General features: G+C 42.3%; 1 protein-coding gene across 1 annotated transcript in view; it reads left to right on the forward strand.

Annotated features, from left to right (window-relative positions):
- Positions 1–15,797, forward strand: part of LOC122802340 (nucleoporin p58/p45-like) — a 413,836-nt gene that overhangs the window by 172,632 nt on the left and 225,407 nt on the right. The window contains exon 3 of the mRNA XM_044071978.1: positions 14,442–14,585. Within this exon, the coding sequence (XP_043927913.1) occupies positions 14,442–14,585 (144 nt within the window). The remainder of the gene's footprint in view (positions 1–14,441; positions 14,586–15,797) is intronic.

Consider the following 15,797-nt stretch of genomic DNA (forward strand, 5'->3'; position numbering starts at 1 on the left):
AACAGCAGTGGTTACAACAGTCACCTTTTGCCAATTTGTTGGACCTGTAACTCCACTTTCTGCTGGATTTCTCAATTTTTTTCCAGCTAATCACTTTCCTCTGAGAAAACTGGTCTGAATAGTGTTTTCATTGTAATACATTATATCGTTACACTGCTTAATTAATGTATCCTGAATACATTTCTTGTAGTTACTGCTTGTATTGGGTATAATTGTGGTCTGATAGTGTCCAAGATGTGTGTTTTATAATTGGTACTGTAAAAATGGTCATTCAGCAACAAATCTGTAATCCTCTGTTCACCTTTGCCAGGTGATTCAACATTCCTAGGGTCTAACCTCTCTTACAAACATCTTAACACTCACCATTTCATTGTTTTTCATCACCCTAGAAATTCAAATGAACTGGCCTTTTGCCAAGCAAGATGTTAACTAGCAAGTGTGTATAGGAATTTGAGAAGGTAGGTTTCCTATATACATTTGTGCAGAAGGCCTTTTCATGGGTTCATAGATAGGTACTAGGCAATCTGCCCGAAAGCATTTATAAGCCTAGCCAGAATGTGTTTGCTTTCGCCGCCCCCTTAGATTAGTTCCCTGTGCCTCTGTCCAGCAGCGCCACTGAAGTGATCCCTTGGGTAAACTTGGTTTCCCATCCACTCGTCAAGGTTTTTTTGAAGAGTGTTAGCGAGGAGCTCTGCCTAATGCAGATTGTAATCTTGTTCCAAAGCATGGGAAGTCTCTGTGGCAGGAATCTATCCTTCCAGCACGTCCTATTTATTGTGGTGAGGTTTAGATCCCTAGAGTGTGTGGCTCGAGGGGATAAGGTTTTCTTTAGGTGGAGCATGTCCATCAATTCTGAGTTGGACATGGCCTTGTATGTCAGGCAGAGATCACCTCTGAGTAGGCGGTATGCAACCGAGTCCAGCTGGGATTTCTTCAGTTGTGCTGCTTAGGGCATCCGTTTGAGGTCAGTGATCCTCTTGGTGAGGTACGTCTGTGGTCTTTCCAGCTGTTGCAGGAGTCCTGTAAGGTACATCCCAAATGGGGCGTTGTACTCTATGATGGGTGTGATGAGTAGAGGGGCACAATGACCTCTTTTGATCTGGATGCGAACCCTTTTGTGATTAGGTGGGCCACGTAGAAGGATTTTCTAATCACTTTGGCAATGTGATTATCAAAGGTGAGATTAGTATCTACTTGGATTCCCAGATTCCTTATTACGTCTTCCGTATTTAGAGGACTACCACCTATATGGTAGTTTGTGGGTACTTTGTTTTTTCCAAAGGGGATGACTATGCACTTTTTGACATTTAGCTTGCGGCCATGATTTTGACACCAGGTGTCCATCTCAGTGAGACCGTTTTGGAGGATGTATGTGTCAGCCGGAGAGTCAGTTATAGCCCCTAGTTTGCAGTCATCTGCAAACTTGGTCAGCCATAGTCCTTCTGTGTTTGCCTGTACCTCTGAGAAGTATATGCCAGACAGAAGGGGTCCTAGGACTGAGTCCTGGGGAATGCCACTTGTAACAGGTTTAGAGTTGGACCTAGCTCCCACAACTCTCACCATGTGGGTTTTGTCTGTGAGCCAGTTGACAACCCATCTTGTGACGTAGGGGTTTATGTTCAGGCTGGTGAGCTTGTTTGTAATACCTGAATGGGGAATGGTGTCGAAGGCCTTGGCGAGGTCTAGGTAGGCTGTGTGTACCACCTTTTCCTCGTCTATATCCTTGGTAACGGTCTCAAAGAAGTCCACCAGGTTTAGAAGGCATGATCTGCCCTTAAGAAAGCCGAACTGGGTAGGGTCCAGTGTTTGGAGGTTCCCAATGTCTCTGTTAGAGTTCCATGATGATGCGCTCCATAGCCTTGCAGACCAAGCAAGTCAAGCTTATAGGGCGATAGTTCCCAGGGTCTGTTGTGGCTCCACCTTTGTGGAGAGGAATAACAGTTGTTGTGCGCCACTCTGTGGGTACATAGCCTGTGAAGAGGCTGAGTTTGAACAGTGTGTTTAGGTGAGGAGTTAGTTCGTCTTTGAGCTCATGTAGGATGCAGCCTGGAACACCGTCCGGTCCCGTTGATGCTGTGTTTTTGGCTTTGGAGAGGGTTGTTTTTTTAACTTGTTTCTGTGATTTCAGGGACTTTACATTCTTCTGGTATGGCTATGGGCCCTTTTGGTGGTGAGAGGGGGGTGAAGTTTGCTTTGAGCCTGTCTGCCAGGATGTTGTCGATATCTGTCTGTTCAGTGTATTTTGTGCTATTCGGCACCAACTCCAAGCAGATTTGAGCATTGCCACTTAAATTCTTGACACAGCTAAAGAATGCTTTGTGGTTATCTTTGGAGTCCTTGGTAATTTTTTCATTCAAAGCTCACCTTGGATGATTTTGAGGGAGCGTAGTTTCTTGCTGATATGATCAGGGAAGTCTCCCCTTTTTGGGATTTTACTCTTTTCTGTACTAGTTTCCTCCTTCTATTGTATAGCTTGTTTATGGGAGGAGTCCACCAGACTGGCTTCCTTTTCTTGGAGGGAGTGAGTCTTGTTTTTGCTTGGGATAGCACAATCCATGCATTCTTATAGATGCCTGTAGAATGCATTAGTAAAGGATTTTGCAGCTTGGACAGCTTTATCCTTCAGCATTGTGACTTTGTTTCACAGTGTTTCCAGAAACGTGCACTGGGGGTCCTGGGACATGGTGGGTCATCTGTAGCAAGCTACAATTTGAATTGCAGTTTTGGCCATTGTTATTTGCATGTGGATGATCTCTGAAGCATTGTGCTGTATCCTTGATGAATATGGATACACCCCTGCCTTTTTTATTTCGGTTTGGGTTCTGTGGCCAAAATATATGGTACGAGTTGTAGCCTGGTAGTGCTGGGGTGCTGTGCTCTCTGGAGCGTTAAACCAGGTTTCTGTTACTGCACATACATCGATTTTCTCCATACTGGGGAGTGCCTCGAGTGTGTGCATTTTTGAGGTTTAGACTTATGACATTGAGTTGCATTGCCCTCAGATTTTTGTTACTTGTGCTATTTATGGCAGTGGGTTTGTCTTTTGAGCCTTGCTTAAAAAAGGCACTATGGGGGTGGCAAGAGCCTTGGCCAGTATTCTAAAGCCTAAGGATGACGGGTGCAGTAGAGACAGCTTGCAGAAAAAAATGAAAATACAGTACTTTTAAAACTGCAAGTTTGTACTTAGAAGACTAAAATACACTACTGCAAGTTTCACTTAACTTCAGCTTCTAATGCAGATGTTTGTAGCCAAGCAAGTCTCTCAGAAGTTGAGCATAAAAGTTTCATTTTTTATAGCTGCATATCTAAATTTAGTTTGTGGGTGGATACTGTGTAAGGGAATTTGAAGTCTGTAGTTTCAAGTTTATTGACAATACCTGAGGGTAAAATATATGCATTTATCATCCACATTTCTTAAATACTTGATTTTTTTCAGTACTGTTCCCATTAGGGGTTGCCACAGTGGATCTGTCTCCATTTTCCTGTCCTCTGCATCTTGTTCCGTCACACCAACCACCTGCCAGTCCTCTCACCACATTTATAAACCTTATCTAAGGCTTTCCTCTTTCAGTCTTACCTGACAGTGCCATCCTTCGCATCCCTTATCCAGTATTACTCCTCAGCACATGTCCAAACCAACGCTATCTCGCCTCTCTGGCTTTGTCTCCAAATCGTCCGACCTCAGCTGACCCTTTAATGTACTCATTTCTAATACTGTCCATCCTTGTCAGACCCACACAAATCTTAACATCTTTAACTCTGCAACATGCAGCTCTGACTCCTGTCTTTTCATCAGTGCCCCAATCTCCAACCCATATAACATAGCTGGTCTCACTACCATCTTTTAGATCTTCCCCTTCACTCTTATTAGTACATACCTGTTTGTCTCAAATTACTCTACACTTTTCTATACCCACTGCACTCTCTTCACTCTTCCACACTCACCATTACTCTGAAGTGTTGATCTCAAGTATTTAAACTCCTCCACTTTTGCCATCTCTACTCCAGCATCCTCGCCTTTCTTCTGTCCTTCTGATTCACACACACACATTCTGCCTTAGTCTTGCTGACCTTTATTCCTGTCTCGTCTAAAGCATATCTCCACCTCGCCAGGGTCTCTTCAACCTCTTCCCTAATCTCACTGTAGATTAGTGTCATCTGCAAACATCGTAGTCCACGAAGGCTCCTGTCTGACCTCATCTGTCAACCTGTCCATCACAATTGCAAATAAGAAATGGCTTGGATCTTATCCTTGATATAATTCCACCTTCACCTTGAACACATCTGTCACTCTTATTGCAGATGTCATCACTGTCACACTGCCCTTGCATATATCCTGTACCATTCTTACTTCTCATATATCCTGTACCATTCTTACTTCTCTGCCACTCCTGACTTCCTAATACATTTCCACAACTCCTCTCAAGGCACCCTCTCATATGCTTTCTTCAAGTCCACAAAGACACAATGCAACTCCTCCTGGCTTTCTCTTTACTTCTCCAACACCCTTAGAGCAAACATCGCATCTGTAGTGCTGTTTCCCGTCATGAAACTGTAGTGTTGCTCGTTAATCACCTCCCTTTTTAACCTAGCTTCCACTACTCTTGCATAACTTCAAGCTGTGGCTGATCAGTTGTATCCCTCTGTAGTTGCTACAGTTCTGCACATCACCCTTATTCTTAAAGATCAGTGCCAGTACACTTCTCCACTCTTCAGGCATCCTCTCACTTTCCAAGATTTCATTAAACATTCTGGTTAAAAACCTCATGTCATCCAACCTTCTCTCTCGTTCTCTTCATCACCCTCTCAAAGTACTCTTTCCATCTGCTCAACACACTCTCTCCTTGCTTGGGTAAGTTTCCGTTGTTATGTTTTGACACCTTAACCTGCTGCACATCTTTCCCAGCTCGATCCCTCTCTCAAGCCAATTGCTACAGGTCCTTTTCTCCCTCTTTAGTGTCCAAACCTGCATACAACTTGCCCTATGTCTTAGCCTTTGCCACCTCTCCACCATACCTCTGACAATCTCACTTCATCGGCCTCTTCCTCTCTATATTCCCCTGTACTACCTTTTCCGCAACCAGGTCTCCTTGTCCTTCCTCTGTCCATATGCCAGACCAAGCACCTTTCTAGCTGTCTCCCTTGCCATCACTGCTGTGCCTGCTCAGCTGTCTGGTAACCTTTTACTGCCACCCAGTGACTGTCCTAACTTTTCCCTGAACTCCATCTTGCAGTCCTCCTTTTTAAACTTCTACCATTTTATGATCCTTGGCACTGTCCTCAATCTCCTCTTCTTGACTGCCAGTGTCATCCTATAGACAACCATCCTATGCTGCCTAACTACACTTTCCTGTCACCATTTTGCAGTCTCCTTCAGACTGGCCGTCCTGCATAGGATATAATCCACCCGTGTGTATCTTCCTCCACTCTTGTACGTCACCCTATGCTTGTGTGTCATCTTAAGCTAAAAATCTCATAAGTATTGTACAAGTATCTAAAATACCTATGGATGCACTGGTTAAATTCGGAATTAAAAATTTGTCTCCCAGTAAGCTAGAACTAAATTAACATAAATGGGTGCACTAATGGCAGACATTGATGTCTAACACAAGTCTTGAGTTGGGACTGCTTAAATTAGAAGCATTGGTGATGGTATCCATGAACCCCTCCCATCCCAGTTTCTGTAGGAATCACTGAAAACAAATTCTTAACATCCTCTGTTACCAAGAGAACTCAACTGTCATATCTCAGCAACTTCAAAAAGCAAGTGTCATAAGTCAGTTAAGATGCAGGGAATATCTTTCAAAAGGTGTTTTAGGCCGACATCAGTAAAGTTAGCTAACTGCTCTGTCTTGGAACCTGAAACTGTTAAAATGGGATGAAATCATGGGTTGGTAATACCTGTATATTTTAGGAACTGCAAAGGTAGCTGGGATATTGGGATTTTTAACTTTTAGAAAAATCATATAACTTCAGTTATCTTAATTCTTGAAATGTCAAATCATGCAACATAAAATCATTCTTTCTGTATGCAATAAACTCTTCCTTTCTAGAAATTCCAAGTGTAACAAGAACTATTGTCCAATAAAATGTCCTTACTCTATGTATATTCCACAAAATCCATCAAAGCTATACCACCCCCCTTGTTCTATTTAACAGTTGTAGTAGAGTCTTCAAATAATTTATTCAAATTCCCTCCTTAGTCAAATTGGAGGGAATATAACTTCTCTTAATACCATAGCTCTTTTGTAAATCCGTTTCAACTGCCATATCAAAAAGACGCAAGGTGGCATGTAAATATGGCTTAAATGTACCCTTTCTCTGAAGTAACACCATGTGAAATAGAGGTCGGGTTATTTCTTTAAAAAAAAAAAAAAAAAAAAAAAAAAAAAAAAAAATTAGATTTATGAACTAATTTTAAATTTCAACTCAACGGTTTTTGTTCTGGGAGAATTAACAAATGAAGACCTCTTTAGTAAGCAAATTTGAAGCGAGTCTGTGTAATGTCCGATCCTATAATGTTGAAAATTGTCTTGTATGGTGGACTGTCTTTTTTTTTTCCCAATGGGTAGGATGTGGATTAATGTCTCATTTCTGTATCCTGACTTCCCTTGGGATTGTGAACTGTTCTCCCTAATGTTTTTTCCAGAGAGTAGCACTTAGGTTGGTGTTGATTGTAGTCTTGTGTTTTTGGCTGCTAACCTGCTTGATATCCCAAGTGGGGAATATTCTAAAACAGTATTAACATAAACCGCATCATTGTCAACAAATGCAGCGCCATAATTGTTATGCAAGGAACTGATTTTAGCCATGGAGCATGGGTATGCATTTTTTTACTATACTTTATTAAATCCCTATTAGTTTTGTTCTGCTTCCCCTCCCAGTTGCCTGAAACTATTTTGTTAATTCTGTCAAAGGTAGTGGTATAATCCTTTTTTTGTTTTTGTAAACTAATAGTTAGTAATGGAACTTTAGAGCTTCCATTTTGTTGGCTAACACTTCTATTGATGCCTCATTGGCTTTGATTAAAATGTTCACTAAGTCTGTCCAGTCATATGAGTTAATATCCTTGTAATAGGGGGTGTTCACATTGATACCAAAGGGAATCTTGGTAAAACTTAAACTTGTGGCTGGAGTGCCAGCTGGGGCGCTTAAAATGTTGGCACTCTTCACTCTCATTGAAGAGGATGGCATGACCGGAACACTCTGGGGACTCATTTGGCTTGTCCCCACTGGAGGCAATGTAACCTGCCTAAGTCCTCAGGCCAAGGTGTTACCAGCTTACTTAAAGTACTTTGTGACTGGTATCCTGTGTAGCACTTATTACATTTTAGCCATGCCTGACCATCACTGTTTGGCTTCAGAATAATGTGTTGTGTGAAACAGAACCTTCTTTTTGCAAGTGTGTGATGAGGCTGTACCATCCCAACTATTACTTAATGTGTGAAGAGTGGATGTGAGAGTACCTAAAGATTCTCTTCAGAGGAGTTTGGTGCCTAGAAGTACATGAGAGGAACACAAAAGTTGATATGTAGTCCTATCTCACCGTAATTCTTGCTGGATGGGTTCTGAGCCGAACCTTGGCTCCGACTTGGCCGATACTATAGCTTGAGTGCTTTTATTGGCTCGAGGCTATCCCCTATCCCATGGTGCACCGTGGCAATTCCCCAGATCTTGTTTGCCGTGAAGGCTTCAAGGTTATTTTCTTTACTGGCTTGTTGACCAAGTGGAATTTTTTATATTTTTTTGCCTTCATTTCTGATTCTTTCTTAGTAATAATTTTACCTTTATTACATAGAGTGATGGTGTGAGTGTTTGCATCCCCTGTCCCTTTCTTTACGGATTGTGCAGCCCGTTTCAGTTAGAGGGCCATAGTTGCCCATTTAAGTTAGATAGCCCTCCTCTCTGTGTGCTAGATATATAAAAAAAGGTGTACTATTATTATTGTATTTGTTTTCCCTTTTCCTTTTAATTTAAAATGTCAAAGGATAAAGATAGAGAACATAAAGAACACTGGCCTTCTGGTTTTAAAAAGTGTAGTAGGTATTCTCAGAAAATGTTGTTGACAGATAGTCACACCAGTTGTATGTACTGTTTTGGAGAGCCTCATTTGCAAGAACCCTGTACCTTCTGTCATGCGTTCAGCACCAGGGTTCTTAATGAACGCAAAAGGAAATTGATAGGGAGTCTGAGTATTTCCTTCCAAGAACAGCTGGAACAAGGACAGACTGTCTCCATGTCCCAAAAGGAAATCTCCATCGGCTCCTGCTTCGGAACTGGAAAAAAATCAATAGCGGCGGAGCTGAAGAGTTTTGGGTCCGATTCTGCTTCTTCTGTCTCTGTGCTGTTTGTTTCATAGGCTCCGAGACATTCTCCAATCTTTGAACCAGTTTCACCAATATTAAGATCTCCTATTTTGGAAAGGAGGCAATCTCAACCTGTTTCTCCAGGACATTATCTGATGAGGATGTAGAGCAGGTGGTGAAGAGGCTGCTCTGTGACCCGGCGCTGGCAAAAATTTTAGCTTTTCCGGACCCAAAGGTTTCGGATCTGTTCCATTCTCAGTCTACTGTTCCTCCTCCAACTTCCCCGCTTCCCCAGTCTGTTTCTGTTCATATAGTGCTGGAACCCTCTTCCACGAACTTTTCCTGCTTCCTCTGAAATGATAACTTTAACTTCATCGGCTCAGTCTGGAGCCGATGGGTTTGGGAGCCAGAGCTGTCTGGTCATCTCCGGAAAGGGATAGTCACCCCAGTTTTTCTTTGGATCCGACCCTCCTTCTCGGTACTTCGGCTCACGTGAGCTCTGCTCCCATGTCCACTTCGGAGCTTGCTCCTCCTGTTCAGAGTTGCCCTTCTATTTCCTCTGAGCAGAGGTCGTCTTTGGAGTGGGGTGCTAAGTCTTTTGAGGCGATGGAGAACTTTGTCAAGTAAGAAAGCCCTGCCATTGGACCAGATGTCCCTCCAGCAGCCGGTAGCAGCCTCTTCTCCCCAGCATGCCCATAAGCGTCAGAGCCCCAAGGAGCTCCCATAGGATGTGTGTCCTCTTCCGAAACCTCCCCAGATTACCCCACTGGAGAGGTCCCTAGGAAGAGAGTTTGTAAGAGGAAGAATATTGACTTTACCAGAGTCTGTCACTTCTGACACCGATTTGGATGATGAGTCAGAAGGGTCCCCAAGATCCCCCTCTGTGCATGTCTCTTTTGCGGACATCCTAGAAATTCTTAAGAGGGGTGATTGGAAGACCTCTAACCCTACTGAGGACTAATCAGTGTACCTTAAGGCTTTTGGTTCCCGACCTTCCACCTCCTGGGTGACACCGCCATATGACCAACTGTTAGGGGTCATATCTCTGAAAGCTTGGATCTCTCCGGATACAGTGGAGCCTGTCCCGAGGAGGCATAGTCTTTCTAACCAAGGGAGTACCTGTGGATGCCATGGTGGTAGCAGCAGCTACAAAGTAGGAGTTTTCTGAGACGTCCTCAAATATCCATCCTCCTAATAAAGAGTCTAACAAGATGGATAGGTATGGAAAGTGTACTTTTTCTTCAGTGACTTTTACCTTACGATCGCTTAACTACCTGTCCCATTTTACTAGGCTGAAAAGGCATCTCCTAAAGGAGTTGGGAGATGACCTTCAGGGTTCAGTAGCTTCGGGATCCGCTAACCAGGTATTTTCGCAGCTCTCCACCCTTGTCTCTATTGCTAACTCCTCCATGAAGCTGATTTCTTATGCAGCTGATGGAGCGAGCAGGGCGACCGCATCAGGGATCTCTCGGACACATTCTTGGATGAGTCTGCAATTTTACGGAGTCCATCTTCTTTTACTGTCGTCTCCTTTGATTGTTCAACTTTTTTGGACCTCCGGTAAGAGACCTTGACCAGGTGTGAGCAGGAAGGGAATATCTTACCTGCTGTCTGATTCTGTTTCTCCTTTCTTTCCAGACCCTGTCCCAAGGGTCAGACAGGAGGGAAAATGTGGTTTTGTAAATCTCAATAAGGTTTCCCTCAGGCACAGGATCAACTCTCTCCTAGAGGCAGAGGGGGGAGTTTATAATGGAAGGCCCCGCTCTCACAGCAGAGGGGATCCACAACACCAGGGTGATAGATGCTTTCTCTCATCAACCCTTTTATTGCCCCTGAAGGGTTGCCTGACTCTCTGTATCTGGAGGCAGACGGAGGTAGTCTGTCACTGTACCCAAGTGCCTGGCTACAAATGTCTGAAGATCAATGGGGACAATATATAATTTCCAGAGGCTACCTCATTCCTTTTGTTTCCAATCCCCCTACAAACCTGTCTTTACCAGATGTATCACCCAATCGAATAGACCATGCAACATCAGAGGTTATCTTGTTGCTTCAAAAAAGTAATTCAAGAAGTCCCCACAGAGCAAATAGGATCTGGAACTTATTGCGATTCTTTTTAGTTCCAAAAAAGACAGAGGACTCTTATCAATTCTAGATCTCAGCAAGCTGAACAAGTCTTTAAAAAAAAAAAAAAAAAAAAAAAAAAAAAATTCTGTATGATCACTCAGCAGTCAATTTTTCCATTTATTGGAAAAGACAATTTGATGTGCTGCATAGATCTTCAGGACGCTTGCTACCATATCAAAATGGACAGGCGCTCCAGAAGACATCTACGCTTTCGGCTGGGAGCCAGTCATTATCAATTTCGAACACTGTCGTTTGGCCTCACTACAGCCCCCAGTGTTCACCAAATGTATGGGGGTGGTCACGGTTCACCTGAGACTTCATGGTTTTCTGGGTGTTCCCGTACTTAGACGACTGGCCAGGGACAAGACTCTTTCCTTGTGCGCCAGATTAGGAATTGCAGTAAATCAAAACAAAAATCCGCTTCATCTCCATCGTAGCGTATTGTCTTCTTAGGCTCAGACCTGGACTCAACCACCATGACAGCAAAACTGACACCAGAAAGGATATAATCGTTGCACAACCAAGTCAGACTCTTGCTGACCAAAGACAAAGTACAAGCCAGGATAGTTCTTCAAGTTATAGGTACTGTGGTGTCCACCATTCTTTTAGTTCCCCTAGCCCGTGTACACATGTCTGCTTCAGTGGCTATTTGCCCAGTGGTCAGTGCAGGATCTACCCTTGTCCCACCAAATACTCCTTACAAGCTCCTGCAAGCAGGATCTAACATGGTGGTTACATGCAGATCAGCTTTATCTAGATCGTCCCCTTGTTCTTCCGCAACCAAATGCAGTCTTAACCACGGACGCTTCCCAGATAGGGTGGGGGGCATTATCTGTGAATGATGGTCCAAGTTATCAGGCAGGATCACAAGAATCACTTGCACATAAATGTTCTGGAGATGAGAACAGTGCTATACATGCAAGCACTTCACAGTTCTGTTCCCACCGGGACAATTGCAATGAATTGAGACAACATGTGTGTAGTGTGGTACATAAGCAAGGGGGAACCAAGTTTTACCCACTTTGTCAAGAGGCACAAAGAGTATGGAAATTGGCGACTGACTCAAACATTTTCTGGTAGCAACGAACATTCTAGGGAAGTCCAGTGTGATGGCAGACAAACTGAGTCGAGCAATTCTGATGCCTCACAAGTGTCCCTGAAAACAGAAGTTGCAGAAGAGATTTTATGCAAATGGGGACACCCTTGCGGTCTATTGGCCACATCAACACCAAATGCAGCAACTACTTTGCCCTCTTTCCTCATCCGGGGATGTCACCCAGGGACGCTCTGGTCCACAATTGGCCTCCGGGACTTCTTTACGCTTTTCCACCCTTTCCTGTCCTACCCAAAGTGATTCAGAAAGCAAAACTGTTGTAGTACCCTGATCCTCATTGCTCCTTACTGGCCTTGCCAAGTCTGGTTCCCCTTCCTGTGGCCTTGTCTCTTAGAGGAACCATGGAGTCTGGAACCATCTCCAGACCTCCTGATTCACCAATTTGACAGCTCCATTCTACCATCCAAACCCTGAAATTGACAGCATGGCTGCTCCAGTTCTAAGAATAGCCAGGTGTATATCCCTTTCTCCTACTGTTAAACGCATCCTCATTTCTTCCCACAAACCTTCCACCAGAAAATTATACTCCAGCAAATGGAAAAGGTTTTCCATTTGGTGGAAAAACAAGGCATAGATCCCAACTTAACTCCCATAGTCTGTCCTGTCCTTCCTCACATCTATTTTTCAAGAAGGAGCTGCAGCTGCTACCATTAAATTTCAGTAGGCTGCCATCTCAAATTATAATTTTGGGAACATTGGAAACTCTTTATGTAAAACCTTTTTGAAAGGAGTCCTCCTTCTCAGACCTCCAATTAGGCAACTTCCAAAGCCCTGGGACTTAAACTTAGTTCTTACCTCATTGATTTTTCCACCATTCGAACCATCTTCTTCATCCGACTTGAAATTGTTGTCTTGGAAGACATTGTTCTTAGTAGCTATAACGTCTTCTAGGAGTGTTTCAAAATTTCAAGTTCTGACCATTCGACCTCCATATATTGTTTTTCATAAGGACAAAGTTTCCCTAAGAACTAATCCTCCTTTCCTCCCTAAGGTATGCTCAGAACACAATCTAAACACAACTATTGAATTACCAGTATTCTTCCGCACTTATAAATCGGAATACAGACTGCATCAATTAAATGTTCATGGAATTCTTCTATTTTACCTGCACAGGACTAAAGATTTCAGGAAATCTGATGAGTTGTTTCCTTCTCAGAGAAAAACAAAGGCTTGCCAGTTTCCAAAGTAACTCTGTCTAAATGGCTTTCAGACTGCATTTCATTTTCTTACAAAAGTGTTGGGAAACAATTACCTGCTAAGGTAAGAGGCCATTCATCTAGAGCAGTACCAGCTTCATATGGCGTCAAATCCAAACTTCCAATTGATACCATTTGTGCAGCAGCTACATGTGCAAGACCCTCTACCTTTGTCACTCATAAATTAGATTTGGTCTCCCGGGACAGGTCATCCTTTGGGTCCATTGTGCTGAAGAGGCTTTGCTTGAGCCACCCGGGATAAAGGTGCTGGGAACGCTGTCCCATCCTGCAAGAATTATGGTGAGATTGGACTACATAACATTAAGAAGTTATGTACTTACCATAACCTTCCATGTTTGTAGTCCATCATGCCTTCATTCTTGTATCCCACCCTTCTTCCCCCTTCCTGTATCCTGGAGGAACTGGTGGACTATCCATTATGCTGTGTGATTTTGTTATAGTTGTCTGTCCATATGCCATGGATAGTAAAACAAAATCCTTTTGTTTATATGTACATAGTTATTGATAGTATAATCACTATTATGTATTTAGTTACTTTCTTGCAAACAAGATCTGGGGAATTGCTGTGGCGCACCATGGGATAGGGGATAGCCTCGAGCCAGTAAAAGCTCTCTAGCTTTAGTATCGGCAGAGTCCCATCCAGCAAGAATGTAGGTGAGATGGACTACAAACACAGAATGTTATGATAAGTACATAACTTTTTAGTTTTGATTTTGACCATGGTGTCTTTGTGAAATTATCTAATAAAATTTACTTCAGGGCAATAGTGGTTAATTTAATTAAATATCAGATGGATATTACCGATCAAATGGCACGTTCCCCGAATAGCCGTTCATTGTGCACACAGCATCGAATGTGCCATTCATCGAAAGGCCTTATGTTGGTAAAAAGTATTGAACGATCATAGTTGGCCAACGTAAAGAAAATAGCATGAAGTACGTACTTTCTGGTAATGTAGGGATAAGGAACTCTCCTGTTACCCCACTGTAGTGCCATCTCGGGGTTGGTATTTATAATTGGGGGGTGGGGGGTGCACAGCTCCCCACATAAGGGAGGGTCCATTCTTCACCAAATCCTCCATGAACCTGTAAGCAAAGTTCCTCATTAGCACACCAAGAAAAATCTTGAGTGGATGGGAAATAGGAAATGAACCCTGTGGATCACTTCTGTGGCTCTGCTCGACAGGGGCAAAGGAAATTAACTTTCTTGGGTGGCGTAAGCCAGGGAACCTTGTTGGCTAGGTTTAAATGGGCATTTGGGCCAGTAGCTTAGTGCCTACCTATGAACCTACCTATGTGTGGGGCTGTGCCTGCCACACCCCCAATAATTGTATATAACATCTTCAAAATTGCATTACAGTGGGGAAAGGGCTGATTTTCATATCCTTGTTACCAATAAGTACATACTTTGTGCTGTTTTCTTTATGTTGGCCAGCTATGTTCATTTAGTGTTTTTTTACGATCATATAACCTTTGGATGAAACTAACTTTTGATGTCATGTTTACAGTGAACGGCCGTTTTGGGAATGTGCTATTCGATTGATAAAGCTAGACCGGTATCGGACACTGTACTCTTGAAGACCATTTTTAGTATCAATCAGTAATGTTGGCTTTTTCTTTTATGAATTGCAAGTACTTTTTAACTCCCTGATTTTTTTTTTTCTTATCTTTTTTCTAGGACCTGTCACAACTGCATCAGCTTTTAGTCTGTCATTCAACAAACCAGCTGCATCGGCCACATTGTTTACATTGCCGGTCACCTCCACTTCAAGTGGGGGTTTGCCTCCATCCTCCACTGTTGCATCTGTTCCTGCAACAGCAGGTAAAACTGATGTATATGTTATTGCACAATGTTTAAATGCAGAAATTTTTGTATTGCTTAATTACAATTTGTATTCTGCTGTATTGTTTTAGAATTTTTGAGATAAGAAAAAAAGCTTGGATGACTTTTTGAAAACTTTAAAATTTGCTACTTGGATGTGGTTAAACTTTTTCTTTGTAAGCTGGGCAAATAACCCTCAGCACTAGAATCATGAGCAAATCTAAATGTATTCGGGGACAAAGATCCCCAAATCAAGGATACTTGTAAAATATTACTGGCTTTGGTTTACAAAAATATGACTACCATTAGCTTACAAAGTTAGATTAACATTATTTTCTATAGTAAAGTCTATGACTGTAATGACTACAGTCAAGTATAATTCATCTTTTCTCCATGTCGCCAATTGTAAGAAGGTCAGAACACAACTATAAGTCCAAATGTATAGTTGGTGTGTGGCCATGCATTATATAATAGTTTACATAGTTTCTGTTGAGATGCAGCTTTATCCTTACCACAGCAGTTTGTATTCCATGTAGTGTGTAGCTTTAAATCTGTATATGCCTAACTTAAAGGCTGCCTTGTTTTGTGTGGTACATATTGCTTTATGAAAAGAAGCCTGTTAGATGCTAAAAGCTCCATGCTCTGTCTTTTTCTGAAATGATGCTGGAGTTGGACTAGTATGTCTCCAAAACAGAAGAAATGACAATTGTTTTCAAAAGGTTGTTTGAAAGTAAGAAAGGTTACGGTGTGAGATGTACTCCAGTTGGGAGTCATCAGAACTTCTAAACTGAGAAAACATAGCAGTAAACTGGAAACTTTGAATGCAGAAATATCATAAGACAAAAGATGCGTGCAAACATATGAACCTGCTGCTACTTAACAAGGATGCTCAGTCCTACATAGATTTAATGGCTGCTTTCCCTACTGAGTTGAACTGTGCTACATATCTAAATTTGGTGTGTTGAATGACTAATTAGTAAAAAAAATAAATAAATAAATAAAAAAAGTCAAGATTGTGATACAAAGATGAATCATGTCAACATTTTGCATACTTTTTAACATCAGATGCCAATTTAGGGATTATGATACCAGATAGGGGAGGGTTGTTTTGATAGATAAATTGAATTATGCTAGTAAGATATTTTGTGTACTACAGGAACCAGATGAATATGAAATGGCATCTAAAAACAAAACAAACATAGCGTACAGGAA

This window comes from Protopterus annectens, chromosome 5.part0 (assembly GCF_019279795.1).
Source record: "Protopterus annectens isolate FY-2018-M chromosome 5.part0, PAN1.0, whole genome shotgun sequence".
Taxonomy (NCBI): Eukaryota; Metazoa; Chordata; order Ceratodontiformes; family Protopteridae; genus Protopterus; species Protopterus annectens.